Source organism: Melospiza melodia, chromosome 4, assembly GCF_035770615.1.
Source record: "Melospiza melodia melodia isolate bMelMel2 chromosome 4, bMelMel2.pri, whole genome shotgun sequence".
In the NCBI taxonomy this organism is placed as follows: domain Eukaryota; kingdom Metazoa; phylum Chordata; class Aves; order Passeriformes; family Passerellidae; genus Melospiza; species Melospiza melodia.
The window spans coordinates 4361011-4387662 of NC_086197.1; the positions used below are offsets into that span (position 1 = coordinate 4361011).

At 44.7% G+C, this 26652-nt stretch overlaps 1 protein-coding gene across 2 annotated transcripts in view; it reads right to left on the reverse strand.

The window, feature by feature from the left end:
• Nucleotides 1-1189: 1189 nt before the first annotated feature.
• Nucleotides 1190-26652, reverse strand: part of SFMBT2 (Scm like with four mbt domains 2) — a 116341-nt gene continuing 90878 nt past the window's right edge. For both annotated transcript variants that reach the window (XM_063153687.1, XM_063153688.1), the window contains 6 exons: nucleotides 22770-22879; nucleotides 15675-15850; nucleotides 14073-14245; nucleotides 10522-10770; nucleotides 8654-8782; nucleotides 1190-6641 (listed from right to left, as the gene is read on the reverse strand). In XM_063153687.1, the coding sequence (XP_063009757.1) occupies nucleotides 6501-6641; nucleotides 8654-8782; nucleotides 10522-10770; nucleotides 14073-14245; nucleotides 15675-15850; nucleotides 22770-22879 (978 nt within the window). In that variant the 3' untranslated portion in view covers nucleotides 1190-6500. The remainder of the gene's footprint in view (nucleotides 6642-8653; nucleotides 8783-10521; nucleotides 10771-14072; nucleotides 14246-15674; nucleotides 15851-22769; nucleotides 22880-26652) is intronic.

Sequence of the window (26652 nt, forward strand, 5' to 3'; positions counted from 1 at the left end):
TCTGTCTCCCTCTTCCACGTGCTAATGTAACTCTCGTGCCGCCACCATCAGCTCCTCTGTCGCTACACCCTCCTTTGCCTGTTGCTCACTGAGTTATTTCCACTCCTGTCACCCTGCTCCCATCACTTCCTTAAAACATCCCTGGGTGCTGCTGTGTCTCCTCACCACCCACCACCTTTCTTGTTTCATGTCCTGATGCTGGGAAGAACTTCAAGATGCATAAACCCAAACTATTCAGCTTGGTGCCTATGGAGGCTGAGCCAGGCAGGCTGTGTTGTACCTCTGGAAGTTTGGGGGATCAGTGAAGGCAAAACTGATCAGGCAGCTTGATACATCAAACCACATCTCTGTCAAACAAACGAACAAAAAAAAACTAGCCTGGAGAGATATATGACTTATTGTTACTTTATTAACAACGTGGCTTACAACTGTTTCAAGTAAAAAGGGATTTCATTCTGAATAAAAATTAAAATATAACTCTGAATATAGATTTTCACTTATTTACATGGAAACATATATACAGAATAGAATCTTACAGCAAACTGACAACATGCCCTTCGCCCTGGGAACTTGAAAAAGTAAAAACACCAGCATTGATTGATTGATATGTATATATATATACACATACATATACACGCACATATATATACATATATATATACACACATATGTATCAACACACCAAAGGGATTATGTACACAAACTTGGGGTCAAAAACCTTCAGTACAAACTGGAATGCAGAACAATTCAAAGTTTTCCAACATGCACCACCACGAATGGAGGGTAACTGCTGGCTGTGGAGCCGATTCCTGCTGCTCCGTGAGAGACAGGAGGGTTTAAGTGCTTGCCTTGTCCTACACAGGGCACATGAAAAGACTCAACTCCCCTCCAAAGATGCATTTGAGACTGTCACCTCCCTTGGAACACACAGGGCACCCCTGCCTGAGCACGTCAAAGTGCCATGGTACCATTCCCACACCATTCCCCAGGTGTTCTCCAGAAAGCAGGAAGGTCCCTGAAGGTGAAGCTGCTGGAACAACTTGGCACATCCTGACCACTTCAGGCAGAACAGGGATGGGGAAATGGAATGCACACATTTACAATGTATAAATTACAGACATTTACATGTCCATAATCTCCAGTGAGGCTGGAGCAACAAGAAGCAGGTGGGGTGAGCAACAAGAAGCAGGTGGGGTGCCCTGGGAATGAGCATTTTCATCCTGTCACATCACAACACAGAGCAGAGGGTTCTGCACATCCACAGCCTGAACTCAGGGCAGTGTCACCTTTTCCTGTGGGAGACAGCTCAAGTTTTAGCCTGGTATTTCCTATGGAGGCCTGGAGGTGCAAGAGGAGAGTCTTCAGCTCCCAAACTCCAGAAGACACACCAGAGTTGGGTACAATGAAAAAAGACTGATTTTCCCTCCTATCCAGCCAATGAGCCTAGAGATATCTGAGTCAGATTTCTCTGTCTCCACTGGGAAATAAAAAATAGAACTTTTCAGTATTGCAGCTCTGAGTCTATTGCCAGCTTCCTTCCCTCGTCTCACCTGGCCCCTGCTGGGACTCAAACACCATTTTTGCTGTGAAAAAGAAAAGCTTTCAGGGATGATGCTCACAGAGCCCAGCTGTGCTGCTGTTCTGAGAGCTCTCTCTCCACAAAGACAACTCAAGTCCAGAACTCCAGGCTCCCTCCCATTGAAGCCCTCTCCCTCCTCTCCCACATCCTTGGCAGTGATCAAGACTTACCTTTTTCACTGCAAAAATTAACACCATAGACTAAAAAAAAAGAGAAAGGCCACGAGTATTTGTAACTATGACCCAGGTTTGTGCAGCTCATGTGTCTTCTGCAAGAGAATTCCCATGCATGGCACCAAATCACTGCAAAACCACTCTTATTCTGCAGGACAGCTGACATTTTTAAAGCCTTGCTGAGCTATAAAATTCTCATCTTTGATGACTGGCTCATATTCTATATGCAGCCATTAACACCATGTACACTTCTTGCTGGAGTATTGTACCAAAGAATAAATGAGACCATTAAAGGCTTCTGCTCCTTTACAGGGAGTTCATGAGCACCTAAGGACACAAGGCCTCTCTTGTGAAGTCTGACAGACTGCAGCTGCATTTCTGCCTGCTAGCAGAAGGAGGCATTTAAATTTTCTCTTAATTAAGTACAGACTTTTTGACTTCTATGTGAGCGAAACTGGTCCCACAACCCACACGTCTTGAGGGCCCTAACACTAACCTCAGTTATTTCTGGATCAAATCCTGAGTAACAGATTCCTTTAGTTCTGGGTCAGGTGATGTGATAAAGAATATTATTGAGGGGGAAAATATACATGCATCCACATTTTGAGAGAATTTTTACATAAACACACTGTATAAAACATCTCCTAAGCACCCAGTATTGTGGGTGAAGGAGTATTTGTTGAGTGTATCCAAGTTAAAAAGTGTACAGTCACAAGGAAAAGAAAAAATAAATCTAATGTTCAAGATGTTGCAGATTACAGAAAATATTTCCTGGAGTAAGGATTCAGCTTTGCAATCCCAAGCAATGGAAAATACAGCGTGACAGATCTTAGCACCAAAATGGAGCCCTTGGGACTGTATTTATCCATGCATAATAAAGCTGGTTTCAATGGTGTTCAGTTGCAGCATGTTTTTCTTTTTTGGCACTTGAACTTGGAAATGAGAGGAACACACTGAGTTCAGAGTTTCCACGTGCACTGCACCAGAAAAGCACAAAGTATTTGAAGTGCCCTGACTGCACAGAGCTTCTGAAACACTGAGGTGGCACAGCAGCTCTGCCAAATTCCATTTTGTGCCCTGAAAAGACCAAGGCAGGCTTTAAGGTGACTAAATGCTGATGATGGCAGCCCAGAATTGCCTGGTTTGCCGTCAAAAGGCTTGAGATGGGGACACCACACAACTGGGACTGCAACAGGCTGAAGGTTAAAGCCAAGGAATGGTGACTTTCCAGTTTAAGGCAAATCAGCTGTTTGCCCAGAGTAAAATAAAGGAGTTTAGGTGTCCCACTGAGAAACTTTTTAAATCCCACCAGGCGTCCAAATACATCTGTTAGGGTGGGTCAGGCCATCTCAGCATGGACATGCATCTACTGAGAACTTCAGTAAGGACAGGGTTTGAATCCAGTGCCTGGATTTTGGTTTTCTGAGGGCACACAGCATTTTTTGGAGGTTTCTGCACCCTGCAGGACCAAACTATCAAGGGTTATGGAATATGGATAACACAAAAGAGCTGGAAACCCTGAAATCCTCCTAGAGCTGAGAAGCCTTTGTGCTTCTGAGAGGTAGGAAAAGCCAGGGTTTGTGAGCTGAAAAAGGAAGAAAAGCCCAGAAATCAAATAGCATTTTTCTTGAAGAGCATCCATGACAGCAGGAGGAAGGCAGGACAACCAAGCAGGAAATCCTTAAGTTAATGATTTAATCCAATTTCAGAGATTGATGCTTTGGGTCTGAAAAGTGGGAATTGGCTGATTCTGCCAAAGAAGGGCTGTGGAGGGAGCAGGACCTGCCATGGATCTGTTCAGCCTGAGTGCAAGCTCCAAAGAAGCCAGTGCAGATCAAGATGAGCAGGCACCATACACCCTTCAGCCCCCTATCTTTGTTCCAAAAATTCTCATCTTTGGTCCTGTGCCTGAAGAGATTCCAGGAACACCTGCACAGCCTCCCTGTGGGAGCAGAGTGTCAGTGTGCTGAAGGTCAGCATGCAACAGCCCAGAAATAACAGCAGGGCTGCTCCCCAGCCCTTGGTGGTGGCCTGGGATAACCACGAGTTCAGCACTTCTCAGCAGTGGCATTTTGCAGCTGGTAACACAACAAACTTCAGGCCTGGATGCCAAATTCACAGCAGGGAGGGGAGATGTGGCCTCACCACTGTCATTAGTGCATCTGTGGAACTGCAGCAGCTCTGAATTTAACTTGGAATCAATCAGGTCTGGAACAAAAAAATCCCACAAACTTACAGCGGCTTGCACTTGTACACTGCAAAGTAAAGTGGCATTTTACTCCAGCAAGATTGGATTCCCATCATCTCCTTTGAAGTACATTACTCCAAAGCTTTACAGATGTTCCAGAATTGAAATGGAGTCCAGGCAAAGGCAATTAGTTCCTTCTGATCTCTGTTCAATCTGAGCATATTGTCCAGTTGAACTCCACACCACTCATTGTCCACTTGTGTAAGAAATGGCCTAAGAAGTTCAGCTCCAGCTTTTCTGGAAAGCAACCATTGCAACAGACAACAGTACCCCAACCCTGTATTCTTCCCAACCTGCAGACTAAAAAGAAATTGTAAAGCATTTACCACCCAAGGTAATTTTAGCATAAAGATTTCAGGTTATCAACTTCTCTGAGAGGACAGAAAGTGATAAATGAGGCAACACTGAAGAACAATAAAGTGAAAGACAAGTAGTGAGAGAGAAATCTGCAGAAATAAAAGAGCCGGCGCGAGATAAAATTAAAACGTTTTTGTTGTTGTTTAATAGTTCGAGTTTTGAATATGATTTAACTTCCCTGAACAGCCAGTAAAGATTTCCATGTTCTTGGCTCAATGCTTCACCCACTCCTTGGCTGGCCAGCCCTAGAGCTGCTTGTTCTCAGAGTCTGTGTGTGTCTGCTCCCCAGTCATGCCTCCACGAGGAATTAGCTGCCATAGGAATATCTACAGTCACGAGGCTGATGAAGACAAAAAATGACATTTTTGCAGTGTGTCCCAGAAGGCATGAATTGTCTCTGACAAATCCCAGCGGCCAGAAACTCCAAGAACATTAGAGCAGCAGAAGAAACTGGGTTTGATGAGTAAAGGATCAGGGCTGGGATGCTGTTTGCACACAGCCCTTCTGCTTCTCTTCCTTGGAACGTCCTCATGCTCCAGTTCTCCTGACAGAATCCTCCCAGGAGCTGCCTCCTGCTGACAGATGAAACACCAGGACTGGGCTGAAGTGAGGAGGAGCTGGGAGAAGCAGCCTCCCTGATTTTCTCAGCTGTTCTCTCACTTTGCTGGGTGCAATACTTCAGTCTTCACAGGTGAAGCACTGAGCAACACTTTCAGGGGACCCTGAGAGGGATCCAAAGTAGTTATCAAATCAGTCGCACTGATTTCACTATCAGCAGGAAATCCAGTCAAAACCCCCATTTTTTTAACATCTGCCCCACTACAGAACCCTGTTTCTGGATTTCTGAAGAACAAAACCCCAGCATTTGATGCAGAGGCAACCAATACTGCCTTGAACCAATTAAAACTTGAAGAAGATATTCAGAACAAAGCAACAGTGGAGAACAGACCCAGTCCTGCTCATCTCCCATGTAAGAACATTTCTGATGAAGTCTCAGCATCTGGTCCAGCCTGCAGCAGTTGCACCAATCCCATTCCTCAGTGACAAATCAGGAAACCTGCTGAAAGGCAAGCCAGGAACTCCCAAGTGAGGCATGGCAGAGGCAATGCTTTCTTGACTAAAACACCCTCTGGGCAAGATCTGGATCTATTCCAGAGTACTTCTATCTGAAGGTCCTCCCTCTTCTCCAAAGAATGTAAGAAGGAAAGCAGTGAAGGGGAATGCAGCAGCTGCAGCCTGGTGTTGGTCAGCAGGATCTTCTGAGCACAGGGGTCAGCAGAGTCCCTGATCCCAGTCTGCTGTCACCCTATGGCTCCAAGACAGGTCTTTAAATTGACTTGGAGTTAAGATTTTGACTATGAAAGCCTTCATGTTCCTGTAAAGAATGGAGCACTGTACAGATCCCACCACAGAGATATTCAGCTGGTTGTGCAGAGCCAGCGTGGCTCAGGGTGTGCTGCTGCCCCACCAGGTCTTGTGTCACCTCTGTCAATCCACTGCAATTTTGTCTGGTATCACAGAGACCATGGGTTCAGTCCCCTTTCAAAATTAAGTCAGGAATAACCATTATATGCCTGGTGTAACAATTTTCCTTTTGTAAAACCAGAGAGGTGGAAGGATAAAAAAAAAGATCACCGCAAGATCACCAAGATCAAACTTGCAGTTAAACCCCAGGTAATGCTACAAATGATGACTTACATTTCAATATGAAAGAAGAGTGTCAGAGCTGTCTAAAAGAAATGTTCACGTCCAGAAGTTGTCCTAGACAAACCATGACCACCTGGAAACGTCTGACCCTTCTCCTTGGGAATGTGTGGGCCACTGGTAGGTTTGGTTTGGTGACAAATCACCTGATCCAGGCTGGCCTTGCACCACTGGGCAATGGGTTGGACAGGCTCATGAGGAGAGATGCCAGCAGTCTTTCCATGTGCTTTACAAGTACAGAAAAGTTAGTTCCATTTGTAGCTCGTTTCTTCTTCTTGTGTTTGTTTTTCTTCCTCCTATGGATTGCTCCCAGTGCTTCCAATCCCACTTGTTCCCAGAAAAGAAAAAGGATATGGGGGAAGAAAACCCCTTGAACAAGCTGAAGTGGTCAAAAAGACAGGGAACAAGGAGGAGGAGAGGAAGGAATGCAGAAGTGCAGTCAGTTGGCATATTGTGCATAGAAAGCAACTTTCACTCTCTCGATCTGGTGGCACAGTTTGATGGCTGGGCCCAGCTTCAGCTCCATGCACTCCTGCACCGTGGGCAGTGTCAGCAACAGGAGGGCCTGGCCATCGATGTCCTGGGGAGAGAAACACAGGGAAAATGGGTTTGTTTGAGGACTCTGGAGGGCATTAGCAAGTTTGGAGGAATAAGAAGAACAGTTTGCCCTGAAAACTAAGTTCTTTTATCCTCTGCTTTTTTCTCCCACTTTGACACTGCCCATCTCCTTTCCCTAAGACACAAAATGATTTTTCAGAAGCTGTTGAGTGTCTCTTCACAGGTTTAACCCCCAGCTTGGGAAAAGCCTCCCAGCTGCTGAAATGAGGGATCACCTGCAGAACTTCTGCAGAGCCAACAAAGATCTGATCAGTTCATTTTATGCCTGAGGAGCTGAAACAAGGGGCAGGCTACAGACAGACACCAGGAGACACCAGCAGGGAGCTGAATGGAGAAACTGATGCTGTCCCACTGCCAAGTCTGACCCTTTTCCCACCTCCTCTGGCCAGGATTTGCTCAGCACAGGTTTATGTCTGCCTCACTCCATGCCCTGTACCCAGGTACACCCAGGACCTGCCTTGTTCCACTGCTGCACGACCAAGAGAGGGGCCTGGACCAGCCAAAGCCCTTGCAATCTCTAATGTCCCACAATCCCAGACAAAGGGCCTCTGCAGGTCATGACTTCCCCTCAAGCATAACTATGCACCAAACTGGAGTAGAACCAGTAGCCCAGATGAGGACTTTTATTGGAAACCTCTGCTGGCTTTATGATCCTCTTCTTAATAAAGAGCTCAAGCTCTCTTTATTCTTTAATAGACTGAGATATCAGGCCACAAAACTGCTTTTAACCCTTTAGGGAGCATCAGAGTCTATGCACAGCAACTCACAGCCAACAGTAACTCCCCAGGACAGCCCTGATTAGGCAGCACTTTAAATTGACTTGGAGTTAAGATTTTGCTTAGGATTTAGACAAGGAGGATTTAGACACCTGAAGGGCTGCTTTGATCAGACTGTCCATAGCTCAGGTCCATCCCCCACTGTCTGTTCATGGCACAGACCATTGCACCAGGGCTTCACAAGGAAAAGCTCCAGTCATCTGTGTTTGATTCAAGCCACTGCAAAACCCTCTGGCAAAGCAGAGACAGGGTTGGCTTCCAAGCCCTGGCGTTGCTCCAGGCTGGGTAACAAATGGCTGGAGCTCGCTGTGACACAGCAACTGCAGCGTCCTGCTCTGGGGAGCTTCACTCGCTCCAGACTCACCCTCCACCTTCTCCCAGCCACAGCAGCTGGAGTCATCCATGGTGAAGAATCAGAGACAGCTCAATGAGCAGCTGGCCACACCACTGACTAATTAACTACACTTGTTTTTCCCTAACTACGGCTCGTTAGTGCTGCCCTTTACCCTCGGCAGTGGCTGCGACTCACTTGCCAAGGAATGGCTCTTTCCACATAAACTGTACACACTCCCACTGGCTTGAGATGAAGAGCACTGGCTTTGCTCCTGCAAACCTATCTGCTTAATGGGGAGAAGACTGGCACCTCCTAGATTTGGGTCATCCAATGCCTGACTGGCAGATCTTCAGAGGAACATAGTTAGGAATTAGGTGTCTACACACCTGGGACATCTCACATTTCTGCTAACAGAAATATTTACACAGCCAGTTTGGGCTTCAAGCAGCACTTTTCTGCTTCCCAGGCTAGTATTTTAGAACAGGATGGAACCCATCTGGCTGGAGAAAGCCTGTTATGCACCAGGTAACCATGACCTCTTTTTACATTGAGGTTCCTACCTATGGGACATCAGTATGGCACCGTGGACCTTGGCATGAAAGGACTGAACCTCCTGCTTTCCACAAGGGTCTTTCACAAAGCTGTTGAGTTTCTGGACTCTCTGAGGATCTGGCAAGGTTCTGACTCAAGTTTCTAAGGGTTTTTATGCCTTGCCAAAATTGGTGTTATAACTTGGCCTGATGGATCTGAAGTCTGGTCACAGTCTCTGTACCAAAGCCCCAAGCCCAGCCAGCAAGGTGGGATGTCCTGTAACATGAACAGGCACCACAGACACAAAGGGACAAGTGACAAAAGGACTTCTACCTGCTCCTGAAATATTTTGGCAAGGGGTGCACAGTCGGTGAGTTTAATAAACCTCACAACATCAGTCACAGTCCACTCCAGTGGGTTACTGTCCAGGACGAGCTTCTCTTCCTCTTCTGGCTTAATTTCCTGTGAGGAAAAAAAATAACAAAGAAAGGTTTTCATCATGTGGATGCCAGCCAGTCAGGGAGAGAGAAATGGCAATTGTTTATCCCAGTGGCTTGTGAGAATTTTTAGGGAGTTGTAAGAATGTAATAACCTGTTAGTACAATCTGCAGGTAGTGTTTTTTCATTTTGTTTTCCTGTTCTTCTCCAGGACAGCGTGTGAGAAAAGTGTTTTTTATTAACTAGCCAATCAAGTGGAATGTATCCTATTCATCTATAAAACCTGAAGAATCCTTTGTAATAAGGCCTCCTTTTCTCCTCTTGCAATTGGGCGTCTCACCTGTTCTTGTGTCATTCTTGGCTCAAGGGTGACATCATAAAGCAAACTATCCCCTGTGGAGTCTTGAGGTCTCTGTGGTCAGGATGATCCCGAGATGTGTCTGAGAGTCTCTTTTCCCAGCCCAGCAGATGAAGAAGGAGTCAGGATTCTTCTGTTCTGGTGTTCAAGGTTGTTTATTCTCTGTTATCTATAACATTCTTTTCCTGACCTGCTGAAGTCCATTCAGCAGGTCAGACAGAGGCACACTGACTGCTTGGGGTGGTGTTATCTTTTTATACTAAAAACTATGTGTACTTTATTTACAATAATTTTCCAATACCTATCACCTATGTTAGACTGTCCGTCTCTACCCTAAACCAATCCATAAGTGCCAGCATCACCCAGAAGATGGAGGCTGGAGGCTAGGAAGAAGGAGAAAGAAGGACAAGGCACGCCCAGATTCCTCCATCTTGGGACCCTGAGCCCCCATTCTAAAAACCCCAAAAATCTATTTTTCACCCTGTGACAAATTAACTATCATTCTACTTAAACTCTTGTGGCTTGCAGATCCTCGTATAAGGTTGGTAATTTTTTTCATGGGTCAAAATCAAAGTCACAGGGGGGTCTTGGGCTCTGTGCCAAGGTCTCTGAGCCCCCTGGCAGGTGCTTGAGCCATCCAGGACAGCCAGAGGGATGTCCAACAGTGGAGAACCAGGGCAGGGCTGCCCTCCTCAGAGCAGCACAGTTTGGCACTTGTTATGAGTAGAAAAAGCTGGCCATTTTTTTAAAATGTTGCAGAGTTCACAGGTTGGGCCAGTTGCTGCCAGGGTGGAGTTCTAACTGTTTGTTGCTGGAATCACCTCTTGTTTTCCTTAGCTACCTGTTGTTGATGGTTAAGAATTCCCCCTTTTGTCGAGAGTGACACCCTGCTGCTTCCTGGAGGATGGTGAAGGGGAAGGGACATGGAGTCGACATGCAAATGACATTGGATCCCGCATGCAACAGGAGGCACCCCTCACCAAACCTAGCCAAAACCCCCTAAAACAACGAGCCAACACAAAATTGACGAATCAAAGTGATGACCAGACGTGAAGAGCAGAATCCAGCATTTTTACCCCTCACCCTAACCTAAAAAGATGTCGGCTAGACAGAGCTAGACAGAGGACCTTGAATGTTGAACTGAAAACCAAGGGAACTTCCCAATGGTCTCGTGAGGATGGAACCCCCAGCTCTGCCCACAGACCAGAGGGCACAGCTGCACTCTTCCTCCTCCTCCAGTCACTCCTGGGAGCAGCGGCGGCGTGAGCGCGGAGCCGTCGGTTGTCCGCAGCCGAGCCGATCACTTTTAATAAAGGCATTAAAAAGGAGAAAGGTCTCCTGCCCGTGTTTATTTCAGCACCGAAGGTCAATTTAGGATGAACCGTGCTACAAAACACACGCTCACCTCCTTGGCTGGCGCGCCCTTGTCGGCCTCGCTGCCGGAGTGGGGCTGGGCCCTGCGGCTGCGGCGGGCTCTCTCGGGGGCAGGGGGCCGGTCCAGCTCGGCGCTGGCGCGCAGGGTGACGGCTCTGCGGGGCCGGGCAGAGGGCACCTCGGCCGAGGACGTGTCCGTCTGGTCATCGCGCAGCTCCGAGCTCGTCTCCTCGCTGCCCGTCTCGTCCTCCATCGCGTCCGCCTCGTCCTCCTCGCTCTCCTGCACCACAAACGGTGTTACCAGTAAAAAAAAAAGGTTGCCCGTTTTTTTAAAAGGTTGTGGAGTTACAAGTTAAGCTGGCTGCTGGCAGAGGAGAGTTCTTTGTTAACTTTATGTTAACTTTATGTTGTAATCACCTGTTAAGAGTCGGTCATTAACTCCTGTCGAAGACAACTTTTATAAAAAATCCTTTCTTTAGGATTTTTCCTCCTGAGAAGCTGAGAAGCCTCAGGAACAAAATGTAAACAATGGTTATCTGCTGCTGTGGAATGCAACAGGTGGATGGATCTTTGATTGCCCCATCTTTGATGTTTATAATTAATAGCCAATCACAGCCCAGCTGGCTCAGCTCTCTGTCCAAGCCACAAACCTTTGTTATTCTTTCTTTTCTATTCTTAGCTTAGCTGGCCTTCTGAGGTGAAACCTTTTCTTCTATTCTTTCAGTATAGTTTTAATGTAATATATATCATAAAACAATAAATCAGCCTTCTGAAATATGGAGTCAGATCCTCGTCTCTTCCCTCAACATAAGACCCCTGTGAACATGGTCACAAACTCCCTATTGTTGAGAATTCCCCTTTTTGTCAGTACCACCCTGCCTGCTGCCAGGTGGATGACCCTTCTCGGACAGTGAAAGGAGGGCACATCGGAGGGCATGCAAATGTCCTCGGAGCCAGCATGCCACGGGAAAGCCATCCCACCAAACTTACCAAAAAGACCCCCAAAACAACGAGCCAACACAGAATTAAGAGATCAAAGTGATGTCCGGACGTGAGGAACAAAGTCCAGAGCCTGCAGAGACACTGAGACCCTTTTTTGCCCCTTGTCCTAGCCAAGGAGGACTTCAGCTAGTGGCGGGACCCTGAAGGTCAATCCAAAAAAGTGAACAAGGGATTTCCCGATGCTCTCATGTGGATGGAACCCCCAGCTCTGCCCACAGACCAATGGACACAGCTGCACTCTTCCTCCTCCTCTGAGTCACTCCTGGGAGGCAGCAGCAGTGTGAGCACGGACCTGTTGGTTCTCCTCACCCGAGCTGATCACTTTTAATAAAGGCATTAAAAAGGAGAAAATTCTCCTGCCCGTGTTTATTTCAAACAGCACCTGGGAGATGGACACAGCAGCAAATCCAAAGGCATGGATGGGGCCAGACTGCACGCCCATGGCTGTGCTGGTCTGGGGTAACATTTGTTTTAACTGAATTATCTAGTTTTTGTTACAGTGCTAAGTGAATTAGCCCTCCATTTAGGTTTGTTACAAAATGCAGAAGAAGAAAAAGTGTATGGCAGGAAATTCTTTTTCTCCTCCCAACTAAAGCGCAGCAGGCCATGGGTCTGCAAGGGCACCATGGTGAGCAGAAGCCTAAAGATAGGAAATGCCAAGTCATGGTGAACAGGCTAGAAGCCCCTCTTCTGCATTTCGGAACCCCTCTGTAACCCTATAGGTTACCTTCCTTTAACCCTTACCATTGGACCATTTCTGATCCCCCTGTACCCTATATAAAGGGCTGTTTCTGCCTGGTTCTGGTAGAAGATCTGTCAGTGGAACCCTTCACAGAAGAATCAATAAAGACAGCACTGTGGAACCCCACATGGCCTTCTCCTCTCTCTCCCTACATCTGCCTGCCTGCAGCACCTAGCAAGCTAAGAGCTAAAATCACAGTGAGCTAAAAATCACTAAAAGAGCTGATGTCACTTAAGCTTGCTAAGGTTGCCTGTGGCTGAGAACTGCTTGGAACTTGGACAGTCTGTCCCAAACAGGACTGAGCTATCCGGACCCTGCAGCCTGCTGGGGACACCCTGAAACCCAGCAAAGGTGCATTTCTTAAGGTCAACAGCAATGACTCATCTGGCATGAAATGTTCCTATCCTGTGCTGGTATCTCAAAACTTGCAGCACTGTTGATGTGCAGGAGGAGAAATGGAAAATACTAAGAGGATAAAATGAAATCCAGGTTGTCTGAGATGAAATAAAATCAGAAACTTGACTTTAAACTTTCACATTGATTCAAATCGGTTTGGCTGTTATTGCTCCTGAAAAAAGGGAAATTTTGGTGTCTTTTGAAGACGTCTAGATGTTCAAGATAGCACTTTTTTAGTGACATTCCTACAAAACTCAGGACAGAAGATTTCACCCAGATTTCCCTGCTTTCAGCCCAACACTGAACTGCTGGAGGTGAAGCCCTAAGTTCCATTTGAAGTATTACATCAGATTCTTGTTATTTCTGTCACACAGGGCTTTACAAACATTCACCAACTGATGGAAACTGTGCATTTTGAACTTTATATATACATAACTTGCCCAAATGGCTTTGACAGCTTATCTGTGATCCAAGTGTGAGCAGGCACCCAAAGCCATGTGCTCAGGTCTTCAGAGAAAGAGAAATTTAGACAAAGATAGTTGTATTGGCTGAAAGGTTGAAAAACTTGGCTAATGGTTGATTTAGGCTCAACATAAGTTTAAGTTCCTTTGAAGCAGGTATAATCTAAGGAAATGAAGCAGAACTACACCTAAATGAGGACCAAGCCATGAAGATGCAGGCAATCAACTGAAAGCTGAATAAAATAACCTACTCCAGCTGAAGTGCAGGGAATTTAAGTAAACCAATTTTATTTCACATTGCACAAAGCAGCAATCACTGGCACTCAGCTGAGGAAGTGAAACCACACATGAGCTCTGTTATTGTCACCATGGGAAAAGCCCCCAGAAAACAACCCACACAGAGCTAAGTCTATTCCAGGTTTAATTTGGACATGAATCTTTGCTGAGGCTCAGAACCTGTTGTATCACACAGCAGACTGGAAAGGCTGAGCCCTCAAATTCCATGTATTTGGGACACAAACCATTTGCTTGTATGTTAAGCCTTGATGTTGTGAGCCAAAAAATATTAGGAATAGTTAAAATATATATATAAAATTCCTTGAAACCAAAATGGCCATGAGCTATTATTATTGATTACAATATTTGGAGATCTTAGACATGGGTCAGAGAGCTCCTTCACTCTGCTAAATGCTGTGCAAAGTATCCAACAGGCTCATCTGCCTACTTTTAAGGAAGGAAATAAAATAAAGAGATGAGTGAGCATTGGAAAGGTGGGAGCAAAAAATCTGCTTGCTACTTCTGGAATGGCCAAGGTAAAAATCCCCAAAGTGCCCCAAGAAACCAGCCTGATCTTAGAATAACAGAGCAGCAAGGAAGGATCCAAAATAGAAACTGGAAGCATTCAGGTGTGCTTTTCCCCACAAAAGGAAAATGCAGAAGGCACCAAGGGGTTTTTGCTGATTTATCCAGAGTGACACAAACCTCTGCAGAGCCTGCAGCATTGGAATCCACAGCTGATGATCTCCTTTTCTTCTGCACAAAGATGGATTTCCGCCTCTTTCTGCGTCTGGCTGGCTTGACATGGCCACCTTTCATGTTGTTATTTTCCCCAATTGGTGGCTTAATGATTTTTTTCCTCTTCCCATAATAATAAGCTGGAGAAAAGAAGCACAATGCCCATTAAAAACTTTAACCACCCAAAGAAGGGAACCTTGGCTTGCTCCTTGCTACAGTTTCAGGAATGTACTCTAAGTGCAATTTAAACTTTAAAATACACTGATTTGGAAAAAAAAAAAAAGTACAGCATAAATAGGTCATGTTGGACTAGCACAGAGTGTTACAGCTCTTATGTATCCAGATTTATTGATGATGAATGAAGACTTCAGAATTTAACAATGTGTTCAGGCAGAGCTGAGCAGTGATTTGGAGGGAAAGAGGCCAACAAGTTCCAGATTTGATCCAATGCAGTTCTGTGTGAGGTAAAATTGCTAAAGTTTTCAGCACAGAGGGGAGAGGGCCAGCTAGCCTCAGTCATGTACAAAGGAATGGGTTTTATTAATTTAACTATTTTGTGGTCCAGGTTGAAATTAAGTCCTCTGACCTTACATTAAATGTTTGTATTAAATGCCTTAAGACACACTGTGGGGATGAAAGACACTGTCCTTGACCAGCAAGGGTATCTCAGGACAACTAAAATGGCCCTTGGCACCCATGGCAAAGTTCATAACTGAACTGAGCCTTTCAGCTAATCAATGGATTTCTGAGGAAAAATTCATCCAGCCACATAAACCACCAACTTTGAGATGGGACAACCTCAGCTGGAGCTCCTCCAGCGCTCCATTTGCTACCAGGGGAGCCAAGACTCCAGCTCAGGTGTAGATTTCTACAGAAACCCATCCCCAGGGATCTCAGTATCCCCCTGAGTGTGTTCCTCCTTCTACTGGCACCAAACTCGAGAGAATTGCTTTAGATCAATCACACTGCTTTTTGCAACCTTTGTGGAAGAAGGACAACACTCACTTCCACTTTCCTGACCTGTTTGAGAGCCAATAATACCAATAATATTGACAGCAAAAAGGATTGAACACTAACAACAACCTTCCTGAACAGGCAGGATCATGTTTAAATATCAAACACTCTGAGTAGAGAGTCAGTGTTCAAACCTTCCAGCACCTCAGCACTGTGGTTCTGTCCTGTGCTGGTGTGTATGCCAGAAACTCATTACAAGGAGGATTCATCTCACCTAACAAAGCTGTCTCAGATGTGGCAAGTTAAAATCTCAGCTTCCCACAGCAGGTTCCTTTTACGCGCTCCGTGTGTGAACTTTAGATATGAAGAAAATTCAAGACTTCCAAAAAGTGATGATGTTCAAACAGATGCATTAGATGGAGTGACAGGGACAGTTTTTTAGTAGACGATTCTAAGGGAACCTGTAGTGGCCTCAGGATTAAATAACTGCCCTTAGATGAGATGAATCCTCATCAGTATTAACATCATATCACACAACTCCTGTTCTTCACCACACACCACCTCCCACTTCTCTGGTTCCCAGCCAGCACCAAGAGGCATTCTCCCAATACTCACTGTACTTGGTTTTGGTGTGGATGGAGCAGTTCTCAGGGCAGACTTCAGCCACCAGCACAGGGCTGAAGAGGTTGGGGCAGCACTCGAGCTTGGCACAGACCCTCCTGCAGAAATCTGCCACCTGGTCCGACGTGCGCACGATCTTCACCGTCGCCCTGTACGTCTTCCCCCTGTACCTAGGGAGGAGCACAGGACCCCACGTCACCCATCCAGCACAATCCTGTGGTGCTGCAGACCAGACCCTCCTCTGCCAGGGAGAGATCCTCCCCAGGGACTTTTGGGAGAGTGTCTCTCTTGGTAATGCAGGCAGAACAGGTGTCTGCTTTTTTTAGTGGCTCCATTTCAGATGGACTCGAGGAAGGAAAGGGTGGAATAAATTGAAGGTGTGGACATGAATCTCAGTAGTCTTGGTGAGGATACTGCACAGGACAGCAAGCCCTTATTGTGAACTGATGCAAAGGTTTTGGGAGAGGGATGCAGTGTCTCTTCATTTATTGACTCATGGTCAGATGCTTATACACCTGGTCACCACCCTGTGTTTGGACTGAACTCTCCAAGCCCTCAGTGCACTTTGGTTTTCTCCACTGCCATCTTTCCTGCTCCCATATCATGTTCCAGCTCCCAGCAATCCCCAAGACTCATGGTGCCAGCTGTGGCTATCAGGACACACTCATTGTGAAGAAGTATCTGTGTGAAACAACAATCTCTGCCACCCCAGGACCAGATGACTTCGCCACTCTGAGATGTGAGCACTACAAAACCCGAGGAACTCATCAGGAGTCTCTGGAGTTATTTAACAGGGCTGCAGCAACAGGTCCTAAAAACTGATTCCTGCAGGGAATGCTTGGAGCAGAAACCTGCAATGAAAGGTTTGTCTTAAATTTGCTATGCCACTAAAACATTTATTTCGGTGTTTCATATGAAGTGTTTCTGAGTGATAAATGGCTGAGAAAGATACAGTTACATCCCTGCTGTACTACATTGTAGATGTGAACCCTGGAAAACCAATTATCCCTGTAATTTATTAAACAGCAGCAGCAAGCTGTTGTAAACAGTGAGATAAGGTTTTTAAAACATCTCTTACATATCCTGAGGAATGCAACACGAGAAACAACCGTGCCAGAGCCCGGTGCTGGCATTACAAATGTGCTTAGAGGAGGGAAAAGCAACACATAACCAAGAAAAAGAGGGAACAACAGTGGAAGAAAGATTACTGGATGGGAGGCAAGGAAAGAGAAAGATACAGTCACCAGGAAAATGAAACAAAGCATTTGTCAGTGTATTAAGATCTGCAGTTTCCTAGCAGCTGCTGATAGATATGGGAGAGGAAGAGGAGGAGGTGGTGAAATAAAGATGTGACCAGAGAGTTAAAACATTCAGACAGCTCTTTCTGAAACAAAGAGGTGTGGGAAAAGGGTTTGAAACTGGCACATGAAGTGTTATAAAGGGGAAACCCAAATGAAACTTGGGTCTGAGAACAGCCCAGCCCAACCATGCTCAGGTCGCAATCCAAATTATCACCTCAGCATAAAACCTGAATGAGCACTCCTGCAAGGTGCCAGGCTCTGATACCCCTTTTGGTGCCAGGACAGTCCTGGATTCATTCACCTGAGCACTCCTGCAAGGTGCCAGGCTCTGATACCCCTTTTGGTGCCAGGACAGTCCTGGATTCATTCACCTGAATGCATTAATGATTTCATGAGCCACCTTTTCACACACCCTTAAAGACCTGGCCAGATGATGTAAAAGGGAAAATGTTCCCTTCAGGTACAGAGCACTGTTATGATCCCAGCTTCCCCATGAAACAGCTGCAGAGGCAGGCTGGCTGAGCAGGGTTTGGCAATACCTGATATACCAAAACCACTAAATGCCACAGGCATTTAAATGCACCTACTTATAAAAGTTTTATATATTTCTTTTCAATGTGTTTGAAAAGACTCCTGCACTTATTACTTCTCCAGGAGCCATGAAGTTTAATGACAGCCTGGATTGTTTGGTCAGTGAGTCTGCTCTCTGAGATTTCACTGTGCTGCTTTCACCTGGACCCAAATAACTCTGCTTGGACTTAAACAGCACTTCCAGACAAGCACCAGCCTCGAGGGTCTCCCCACTGGAAGAATCACAGCACAGGGAGCACCTGTACCTACGCCTCATTTTATGTCTGGATGCATCTGAATTTAACTCACATTTATTTGTCCTTGTTCTGACTTTCAGCACTAGGATGAAAAGACTGCATCTGGTTTTGTTTCCCCGCAAAAGCACTCTAATCAAATTGCTTCTTGATCTTCTTTCTTATAAGCTAAGAAAGCTGCCTGATGGGTATTATTCAAGGATGGCTGACTTTTTCTAACTGTGTGCTTCCTATTGTGTTTGGCTGCCCAGGAAGGACCCATTGTACTGCAGTGGCTGCTGAAAGGAAAAGATGAAACTAGGAAAATGAACAACTGACTGATTTCATCGTCTGCTTTGAATGCAACACACATTTTAATTAACAGAGAGGATGGCAAAATGGAGATCTCCATGACTGCAGCAATCAGTCTCAATAACCCAAGGTGCTAGCACTGGCCACAGCAATATTTTTTACATCATTTTGGTCTTGGCAGCACCTCTTTCAACTATAAACCAGGTTCTCCTAATATTTTCCATATTCCTCACACACTAAAGATTTTTAACACAGGCACCACCAAATGTAATCTGAGCTGTTTCTAGGAGAGCCATCTAGGAGCTCCTTTGTCAGAAAACATTTTCCATTAGCATCTCTCAAAAAGTTACCAACTACTGATGCTCCTATTTATGTTTTTACACCAGGGCTGCTATCTTCTCAACCACTTGCAAGCAGCAAGTATCTACATGCACAGCATGGCAGCACTGGAGACTTGGAAAATTGCTATGTCAAGGATAATATTTTTGGTTTTCTTAGAAATCACTGTTCTTTTTAAAAAAAATTATTTTCCAGCTAAAACCAAAGGAATCTTTCTTTCCTCTTCCCCCTTCCCCCTTCTCTGCCCTCAGCTGCCAAACTCAGAGAAAACCTTAAGGCTGGAACTATTTCCATGAAAAATACACTTGCTGATCCATGAGCAAAAGTATTAAATGAACAGCACTTTGCAATAGAATTCTTCTGTTGAAGCTCCCTAAAATAGATTAGAGGCTCATGAGAACATAGTGCCTTCCAGAAGCCCCAGTTATGGACTGCTGTGTGATGACACAGAAAGTATTTTGCTGAAAAACTTCAAAAAGCAAGAACATTGAGAACCTCATTTTCAAAAGTCCCATTCTAAGGTATTCTGACAATTCTTGAGACTAATTTGAGCAACTAAAAAGTCTCAATTTCCTTTTGGAGGACTTAAAACTCCTTTCTATTCTTTGCAAGAAATTTCTATTTTGTCTGTCTACCTTGAAGTCTGCCAAACATAAGGAGTTAACTTCCTTCAAAGCTATTTAATCATCCAGTGGCATTTTGTACTCTTGAACACTGGATTCAGAAAGGGCACTGGAATGCTCTGGTTGTAAGGCCTTGTCTCATTAAGTCTCCTAATTAGAGAAATAAAAGGTGTGAATAATTCTACTGATCCTGGCTTGCAAAGCCTTGCTCAAAATGAACACAAATTAATTTCCACTGTTTTTTCTTAACCCCAAACCAGTTACCTCATCACATCAGGCACAACTCACCCTTTGCTTCTTGCCAATCCCCTGCTGGTCCTGCATGTTCTCAGAAATGGCTTCCAAGAGGATGTGGCTAATAACCTTTCCAGGAAAATTAATCTGAGAGCCTTGTTACTTGGATCCTCCTTCTTGCCCTTCCTAAGGAGGAGTGTGATAATTGTCTTTTCCAAAAATTAGGATTCTTCCCTCATCCTCATCAGCTTCCAAACACGCCAGCGAGCGGCCTTGCAGTGACATTGGCCACTTCTCCCAGGCAGAGCTGGCTGCATCCCAACTGCTTCCATGCACTTGTGCACATCCAGTTTGCTCCCAGGGTTTTTAGATTCTTTTCCACCTACTGTGGGTAACACCTCACTCCCTCAAACAGGATCAGGGCTCTGGCAAGCCTGAGAGCAAACCCTCACCAGCAAAGGCTGAGGCAAAGAAGATTTCAAACACCTCACCTATCACAAGTTGAAGGCAGTCTTCTAAAGCAGCTGCAGTGAAAAGGATTTCTTTGAAATGCTGCCTCATAAATAAGCAATGATGTCTGGCATAGGGGTAAATAATCCTGGAGTTCAGCTACTGGATTTGAGCACCTCTCAGGATTTCATTTAATGAAGGAGTCAAGGAATACTCATCTTTATTATTTTGATCAACTGGGCTTCATACAAGACCCAAGAGACAACTCTGTGCACACACTGCTTTTGTTTGTGTCCAAAGCCCTGCAAAAATGGGTAAATCCAAACAGCCCCATTATCAGCCCTTAGAAATGAAACCCCTTGAAAAGCATGAAGTCCCTTAAGCATTTTATGTAAAATTGGGAAGGCAAATCAAGATGTAGGCACTGCACTTAAGAGCATCAAAACTATAAGGGTTGAATGCCAACAGCTTCAACCAGCCCTCACGGGAGCCCAGGTGGATCAAGGCTGACATTTCTAACTCATCATCACCAATAAATCAGGTTTGACTCTTCTCACACAGAGCCAGCAGTGCTGATGGGAAGCAGCTGCCATCACACCCTGCAAACACATCTCTCTGGACAATCTAAATTGTTTTATCTTCTTTGCAAGGTGAGTGTAATTGATTCCACAGTGGTCACTCATGGCAGCAGAGTGAACTAAACACAGGCTGCCCCAGGACTGAGATAATGCATTCCTGGCAGTGCAAAACCTGGCTTTTGGAACAGTGGGAAAAGCAGCTTTCTCCTCACCAATCCCTTTGCTCCACCCTGCTGCAGGCACTGCAGACAAACAGCACTGCCAAGATCCATGGAGGTGCCAGTCCACATCAGAAAGAAGGTGACACCATGTGTCCTATCACAGCTGGCTCTGGAGCTGTCACCCTTAGCAACAGGCACCATCCAGAGCCCATGGATTGGAAGTTGCTCATTGCAGGCCTGTGTTGCTCATTAGAGGTCTGTGTTCAAGATTCTGGAGCACTGTCACACCTGGTGGAAGGTGTCATGTGCTGTTTGAATGTTCCACAAGTATCTGGTTTCATGACTGTGTTTTCTTTCTTGCTCCTGAAGAACCAAATGCAATTAAAACTTCAGAATGGAGCAACTCAAGCAAACTAAAAAGGAAAAAAGAAGGAAGTCCTAGGGTAGCTAGACAGTCTTGGGGCATATCAACCCTCTGCCATCCACTCTTAGAAGTACTCAAACTACCCACAGGCAAGCTGGCACCAGCACCAAGCACTGCTCTGTGAGAAGATCAGCCACAGAAGCCAGGGAGCTTTAGGAACCAGGCACTGCCCAGCCCCATGAGCTTTGTCTCCTCAGGAGCCAGAGGGCAATGCCACACTGGAGAAGAATCCTCAGAAAGCCCTTCAAAACTTGCTGTCCTGGCTCTGAGCCTGTGATGATCCACTCTGTGGCTTAATAAACGTGAAAGATGCTGCCTGACTCCCTGGAGAGTGAGGTGGATGCCTGCTGGGGCAGCCAGCACACAGGAACACAAACATGGACTGTGACTAAAATACTACCGTGGATGGTCAGTCAAACATTTCCCAGGCTGTCTCCCATTAGAAATATGGATTGCAGCTTTAAGAAATAGGTATTTCTGCTTTTGCACCAGGCAGATCCCCACACTCAAATGGGAAACCCTAACAAAATCCTACTCAGGATACTACTAATAGGAAAAGTGCCTGTAAGCTCAGTTCCTTGCAGAAGAGGGTGTTAAGTAATAAAGGGCATCACAACTTGATTTCACAACTGCTAAGTACCTGCAGGAGTGAATTATCTGATATTTGTAGCACAAGATGTGAGATCCTGGAATCAATGAAAGCCAGGTCATGGACAAAGACCCGTTTTAAACGAAAATCTGCATGCACAAAGTTGACTTTTAGACTTCCATCCACAATAAACATAAAAGCCTGATACTCCACATGGGTGAAAGCAGCAAATTAAAAATAGGATGTTTTTAGCAGATTTTCATTTCAGTTTGCAATCCTCCTTACAGGAAAGCAGTTTAAGTGTACACAGAGTAAAAGTTTCTCAACTCCCTCCCTCAACCAGAGAACACATGAACTCTCTGTAATATCTGCATGGGCAAAGAGCAAATACAGCAGCCATCAATAGTGCTGTGTTTGGTAGCTATTCATATCAAATAACCAAGAGAAAATTGCTTTTCTTTGAAAAGGAGTCACAGAGTTCAGTACAAAGGGTGAGATTCACTGCATTTAACTACAGTACTTAAAAAGTCAAGGTGACCATTAGTCAACAAAGAAAGCTTTCTTCAAAGAAATATTTATTGAGATCCATCTTCAAGTGGAAAGAATTGTTCTTCAGAAGGACACTGGAGAGAGCTTAGGTAAGACTCCCTTCTTTCAGAGAGACAACAATTGTTGAAATACATCCAAAGTATAGTGCCCATTACATAAAGAAGACATAAACAGGTAGATTTTAATGCTGGAAGGAGGAATTCAGTATTCTTTTGTGCTGTTTAGAAGAGAATTGAAGAATATATTCTAGAAATCTTGATCTGAATCTCTGATCTGTTACTACTTTGCCCTAATCACACTCCTGTTAAAAAATGTGTCCCTGCTAATCTGTTTGAACTTTTTTTGGTGCCATTCACTCTCACCAGTTTTTTCTGCATTACTCTGAGAGGCTCTAATTTAAAAGCAGCCATACTCCTCCATCTAGAAAGCCAGGAATTTAGTTCATTCAGTAATAGCCAAGCTTATAAGAACAGCTTATCATAAAACTCAGGACTTGACTTCATCAAAAACTGGATGGCTGCTTGGAGAAAGACAAAAGAAATGAACTGTTCAGGAGAACATTTCTGAAGTTGCTACGAATGAGTCAAATAATTCAATGAAGCAAAACGATAATTAGAAAAGTAAAACTCTCACAATAGAAAAAAACCCTTTTCTTATATTTTTTTTTCCCAAGTCAGTTTCTTTTCTGAAACCTCCCAAATAAAAGAACACACACTGAAGACTTACTTTGCTTTAAGTGTTTCCTCCTGGAAATTCCACTGAGGGTCTTCCACAAGCTGCAGTTCTCGTAAAACACTCCCTGGCTTGTAAGCTGCATTGATCACCATGCTGAGAACCTATGGGGAGGTAAAAGCAACAACAATGATGCCTTTAAAAGCAGTCCTTGACCACACAGGTGCTGCACAGGCAGGAGCAGCTTGTTTCTGTCCTGGTTGCACAGGTTAAGTGCTGGATACAAGGAGGAGGGGTCTCAGAATGGATCATTATATATATATATACTGTACATATTTTGCCATCATTGTTGCCATACTATAGATAACACCTGAGTCTAAAAAGATAACTGCATTAAATGCTGCTGTTTAACCCCAAAAATCTGCTAAGCAGTGATTTTGTCTTTGTGAAAAACCCTCTCACCCAAAGCAGATTTCACAGACTGCACCCATCATGGACCAGTTTAATAAAAAAATGAAAGCAGAAATAGTTCTGAAGGCACAACCAGGTACAGGTCATGTGCACCACCACACAGTGAACAATGAAGGGGAAATTCACACATTTGAGGTCAGCAATGTGCTTAAGAGCCTGAGAGTTGTGTGCCTTGACTGTATTAACAGAATAGCAATGAAGTCTCCTCAAAAAGAGTTTGCAGGAGGTGTGCCTGGAGCCCAGTGTGTGTCCACTCTGTACAAGAGAGCACATGTGCCCATCCTTTTAATCCAAAGTCACTGAGAATAAAAATGATTCTTGCTATTGGCTCAGGAAATGCAAGCTTTAATAGCCTACACTTGGCATAGGGAGATAAACACAAGGAAAACAAATCTCTTAACAGCACCAGACTGTGTGTTTGAACACTCTGCATTGTATGCACACGAGTGATCCCACAGTGAATCTGGATTGGTTTTCATCTAATTTAGCTCGTTACCTAACGCCTGTTCTTAATTCCTTGGGGGCCTGCAAATGATTTCAGTATGATGAACATGAAGTTTATCCAACAATCATGAACAGAGTTCATCAGAAATGAAAAAAATAACTAGGTCACACTGCAGTGACCAATGTGTTTATGTTTGTTTGGTTGGTTTTTTCTGGGTTGGCTTTTTTCCCCCCTCTAAATCCAGCAACCTGAGGATTTGCTAGCATTTTGAAAGCCCTACAGGATTAATCATTTTCAGGCAAGGGCTTCACTTAATGCTGCAGAGCACTCTGTAAAATGGCACTGGCTGGAGTTGCTTGGATAGGTTATTTACTAGAAGCAAAATTTAATTTATCATCGGGCCCTTGGAAACATAACTCAAACCACTCTTCAAAAAAGTCCAATTAGAGACACCAAACACTGACAGAAGGTAGATTTAGACTGGAAATGAGGAAGAAATTCTTTCCTGAGGGTGGGAGGCCCTGGCACAGGGTGCCCAGAGGAGCTGTGGCTGCCCCTGGATCCCTGGAGTGTCCAAGGCCAGGTTGGACAGGGCTTGGAGCAACTTGGGATAGTGGAAGGTGTCCCTGCCCATAGCAGGGGGAGGCACTGGATGATTTTATGGTCCCATACAACCCAAACCATTTTAAAATGCTATGAAATTACAGTTTCTGAGTGAGCCTTTCCAGCTGCTCACCCACATCTTTCTTGCTGGTCTCTCCCCACACAAACTGAGGAGCACTAGCCTGTGACACCTGGTGTCAGGAAGCCAGACAGAAGTGGGTTTTCAAAACATCAAGTGTCTGGGGAGCTGCCACACTCCTGCACAGCTCATCAGATGCCTTGATCAGCAAATCCAGGGAGTTTTAACCCCTGTGCAGGTGTCTGTTTGGAAGGCTCTCCTTGAGCACACCTCTACACTCACCCTGGCTGGTGTAGATATATGGGGCAGAAAGCATCTTGCTGACCAATTTCCACCAGTGAAATGGTGCTTGCATGAGTTGTCAGAATAGCTGGGAAATGAGCAAGAAAAGAAAAGAAAACCCAAGCCTGCAATACCAGTGTGGCCCTGTCTGGGCGTTCTCCCAGACACCTAATCAACTCCAGCCCTGCACAGGCACCCACAGTGCCAGGACTTTTCTCAAAGCAGGCTTGTCACCAGCAGGACTCTGTAAACTTCTACACTCAGTTCAAAAAAATGAGTGCTTTGTAAGAACAATTATTTCCTTTTCAAGGAAGGCAAAAAAAAAAAAAAAAAAAAAAAAAGGAATTAAAGCCTCTGGTCTTAAAATTTAAAACCTCTGGCTTTTACTCATCTTGTACCTCAAGTGAGTCACTAGGTTTGGCAATTTACCCTTCAGAAAAGGTCCATCATCACAGTAACAGTGGTACCTTCTAGCAACAGCATCACTTCATATTGCACTCTATTAAATGCAAACAAACAGAATTTTGGAAAAAAAAATTAACTGTGATTTAAACAAAACCAGTGAAGAAACCTAGACCAGTTTCCAACTTTCTCTGGAGATGGAAAATTACATCAACCATCTCAGGTCAAATTTCCTTTGGCTGGAGCGTGACCAGTCAGATTTTGGTGCTTTAATTTCAGCCCTCTGCATCAGGATTGGTTTGGGTGCCTTGGAGCACAGGGGGGATTAGGCAAGCTCAGCCTCTGCTGTTATGCATCAGTGAGGTTTTATTTTGATGCTGCTGACCTTCAGATTTCCAGAGCTGAGTGAGTTGGAGTCACACCAGTGAACACGATCAGGCAGCACCATCACAAGCCTCTGCCCCACCTCACAAGCACCTGATGATGTTCACAAAGTTCTCCAATGTATTTTCATGTGCACAGGGGCTCTTTTTGAGTATATCTGCTGTGCCTGATGCCACTGGGCAGTTCAGCACTTTTGTTACCATCACAGCTCTCTGGTGTTCACACATTTCCCATTTCCATCCCCCTTGAAACAGTCTCAAGTTTTGAGATGGATGAAGTTTTCTTAGGAGAACTCCTAGCTTCCTTCCTAACTTTCACTGTCAAGGTACAGCTAAAATATGATCACAACTCTTTTCTCCTATTCAAGACCTCAATGATCAGCATTCTTATGAGGAAAAACTCCATTTCCCTCCTCTATCTGAGATATAATCCCATACTCCTAACAAGAGATGCTAAATCCTAGGGTGGCCTCAAAGCAGGGCAGTAAACTTATTTTTTTTTTTAACTTGGAATACTGATATATCTGTGGGACAGAGAGAGGAGAGCAGAAGAGTTATCTGGGATTCTTTCATTAGATGATCAAGGATCTAAAGGGCATCTTTTGTCATGGTCCATTTTCTTTTTAAATAGAGAAAGAGCAAAGTGTCTTAAAAATAGTAAGAGCAGTAAGCAATGAAGCCAATTAATCTTTACAGCATATTTCTCTAAAATATGGGGGGGTTATAGATCATCTGGAGTCTTAAGAAGACACCTTGTTTTATTTTACAATGTTGCTGAAGAGTTCTTGGCACATATGAAGAACTGTTTGGGCTTCTTAGATATTCTGACCCCAGTACCAAAACTAAAGCTGACAATGTATTTATTTTAATTTAACTTCAAGTCAGCCTTTATTAAATAGAGCTACCTTACAGTCACCACTTTTTAGCCCAGGTGCAATGGCTGCATGGCAGTAGCTGATGTCCCCATTGCATTTGGCTCCAGGTTTCAACTTGTTTTCCAAGAAAATACTTCAGAAATGAGACAAACTTTGCAGCTGATGTCAAACAACAGGCACGGCCACCTCACTTGCCTCTCCCAGTGAAAGAAACCACAATAAACCAGTGGCCCCAGCAGAAAACCTGTGCTGGCACTGGGAATAATGAACAGCAAGGCTGTAAAAATAAGTTTGGTAATAATAAACTGCATAAGAGTTACTTGCTACTCACCTAAAACTTTGGGATTCAAGGGTACACAAATAGGATGATGCTTCATTGCATCAGTGGAGGTAACGA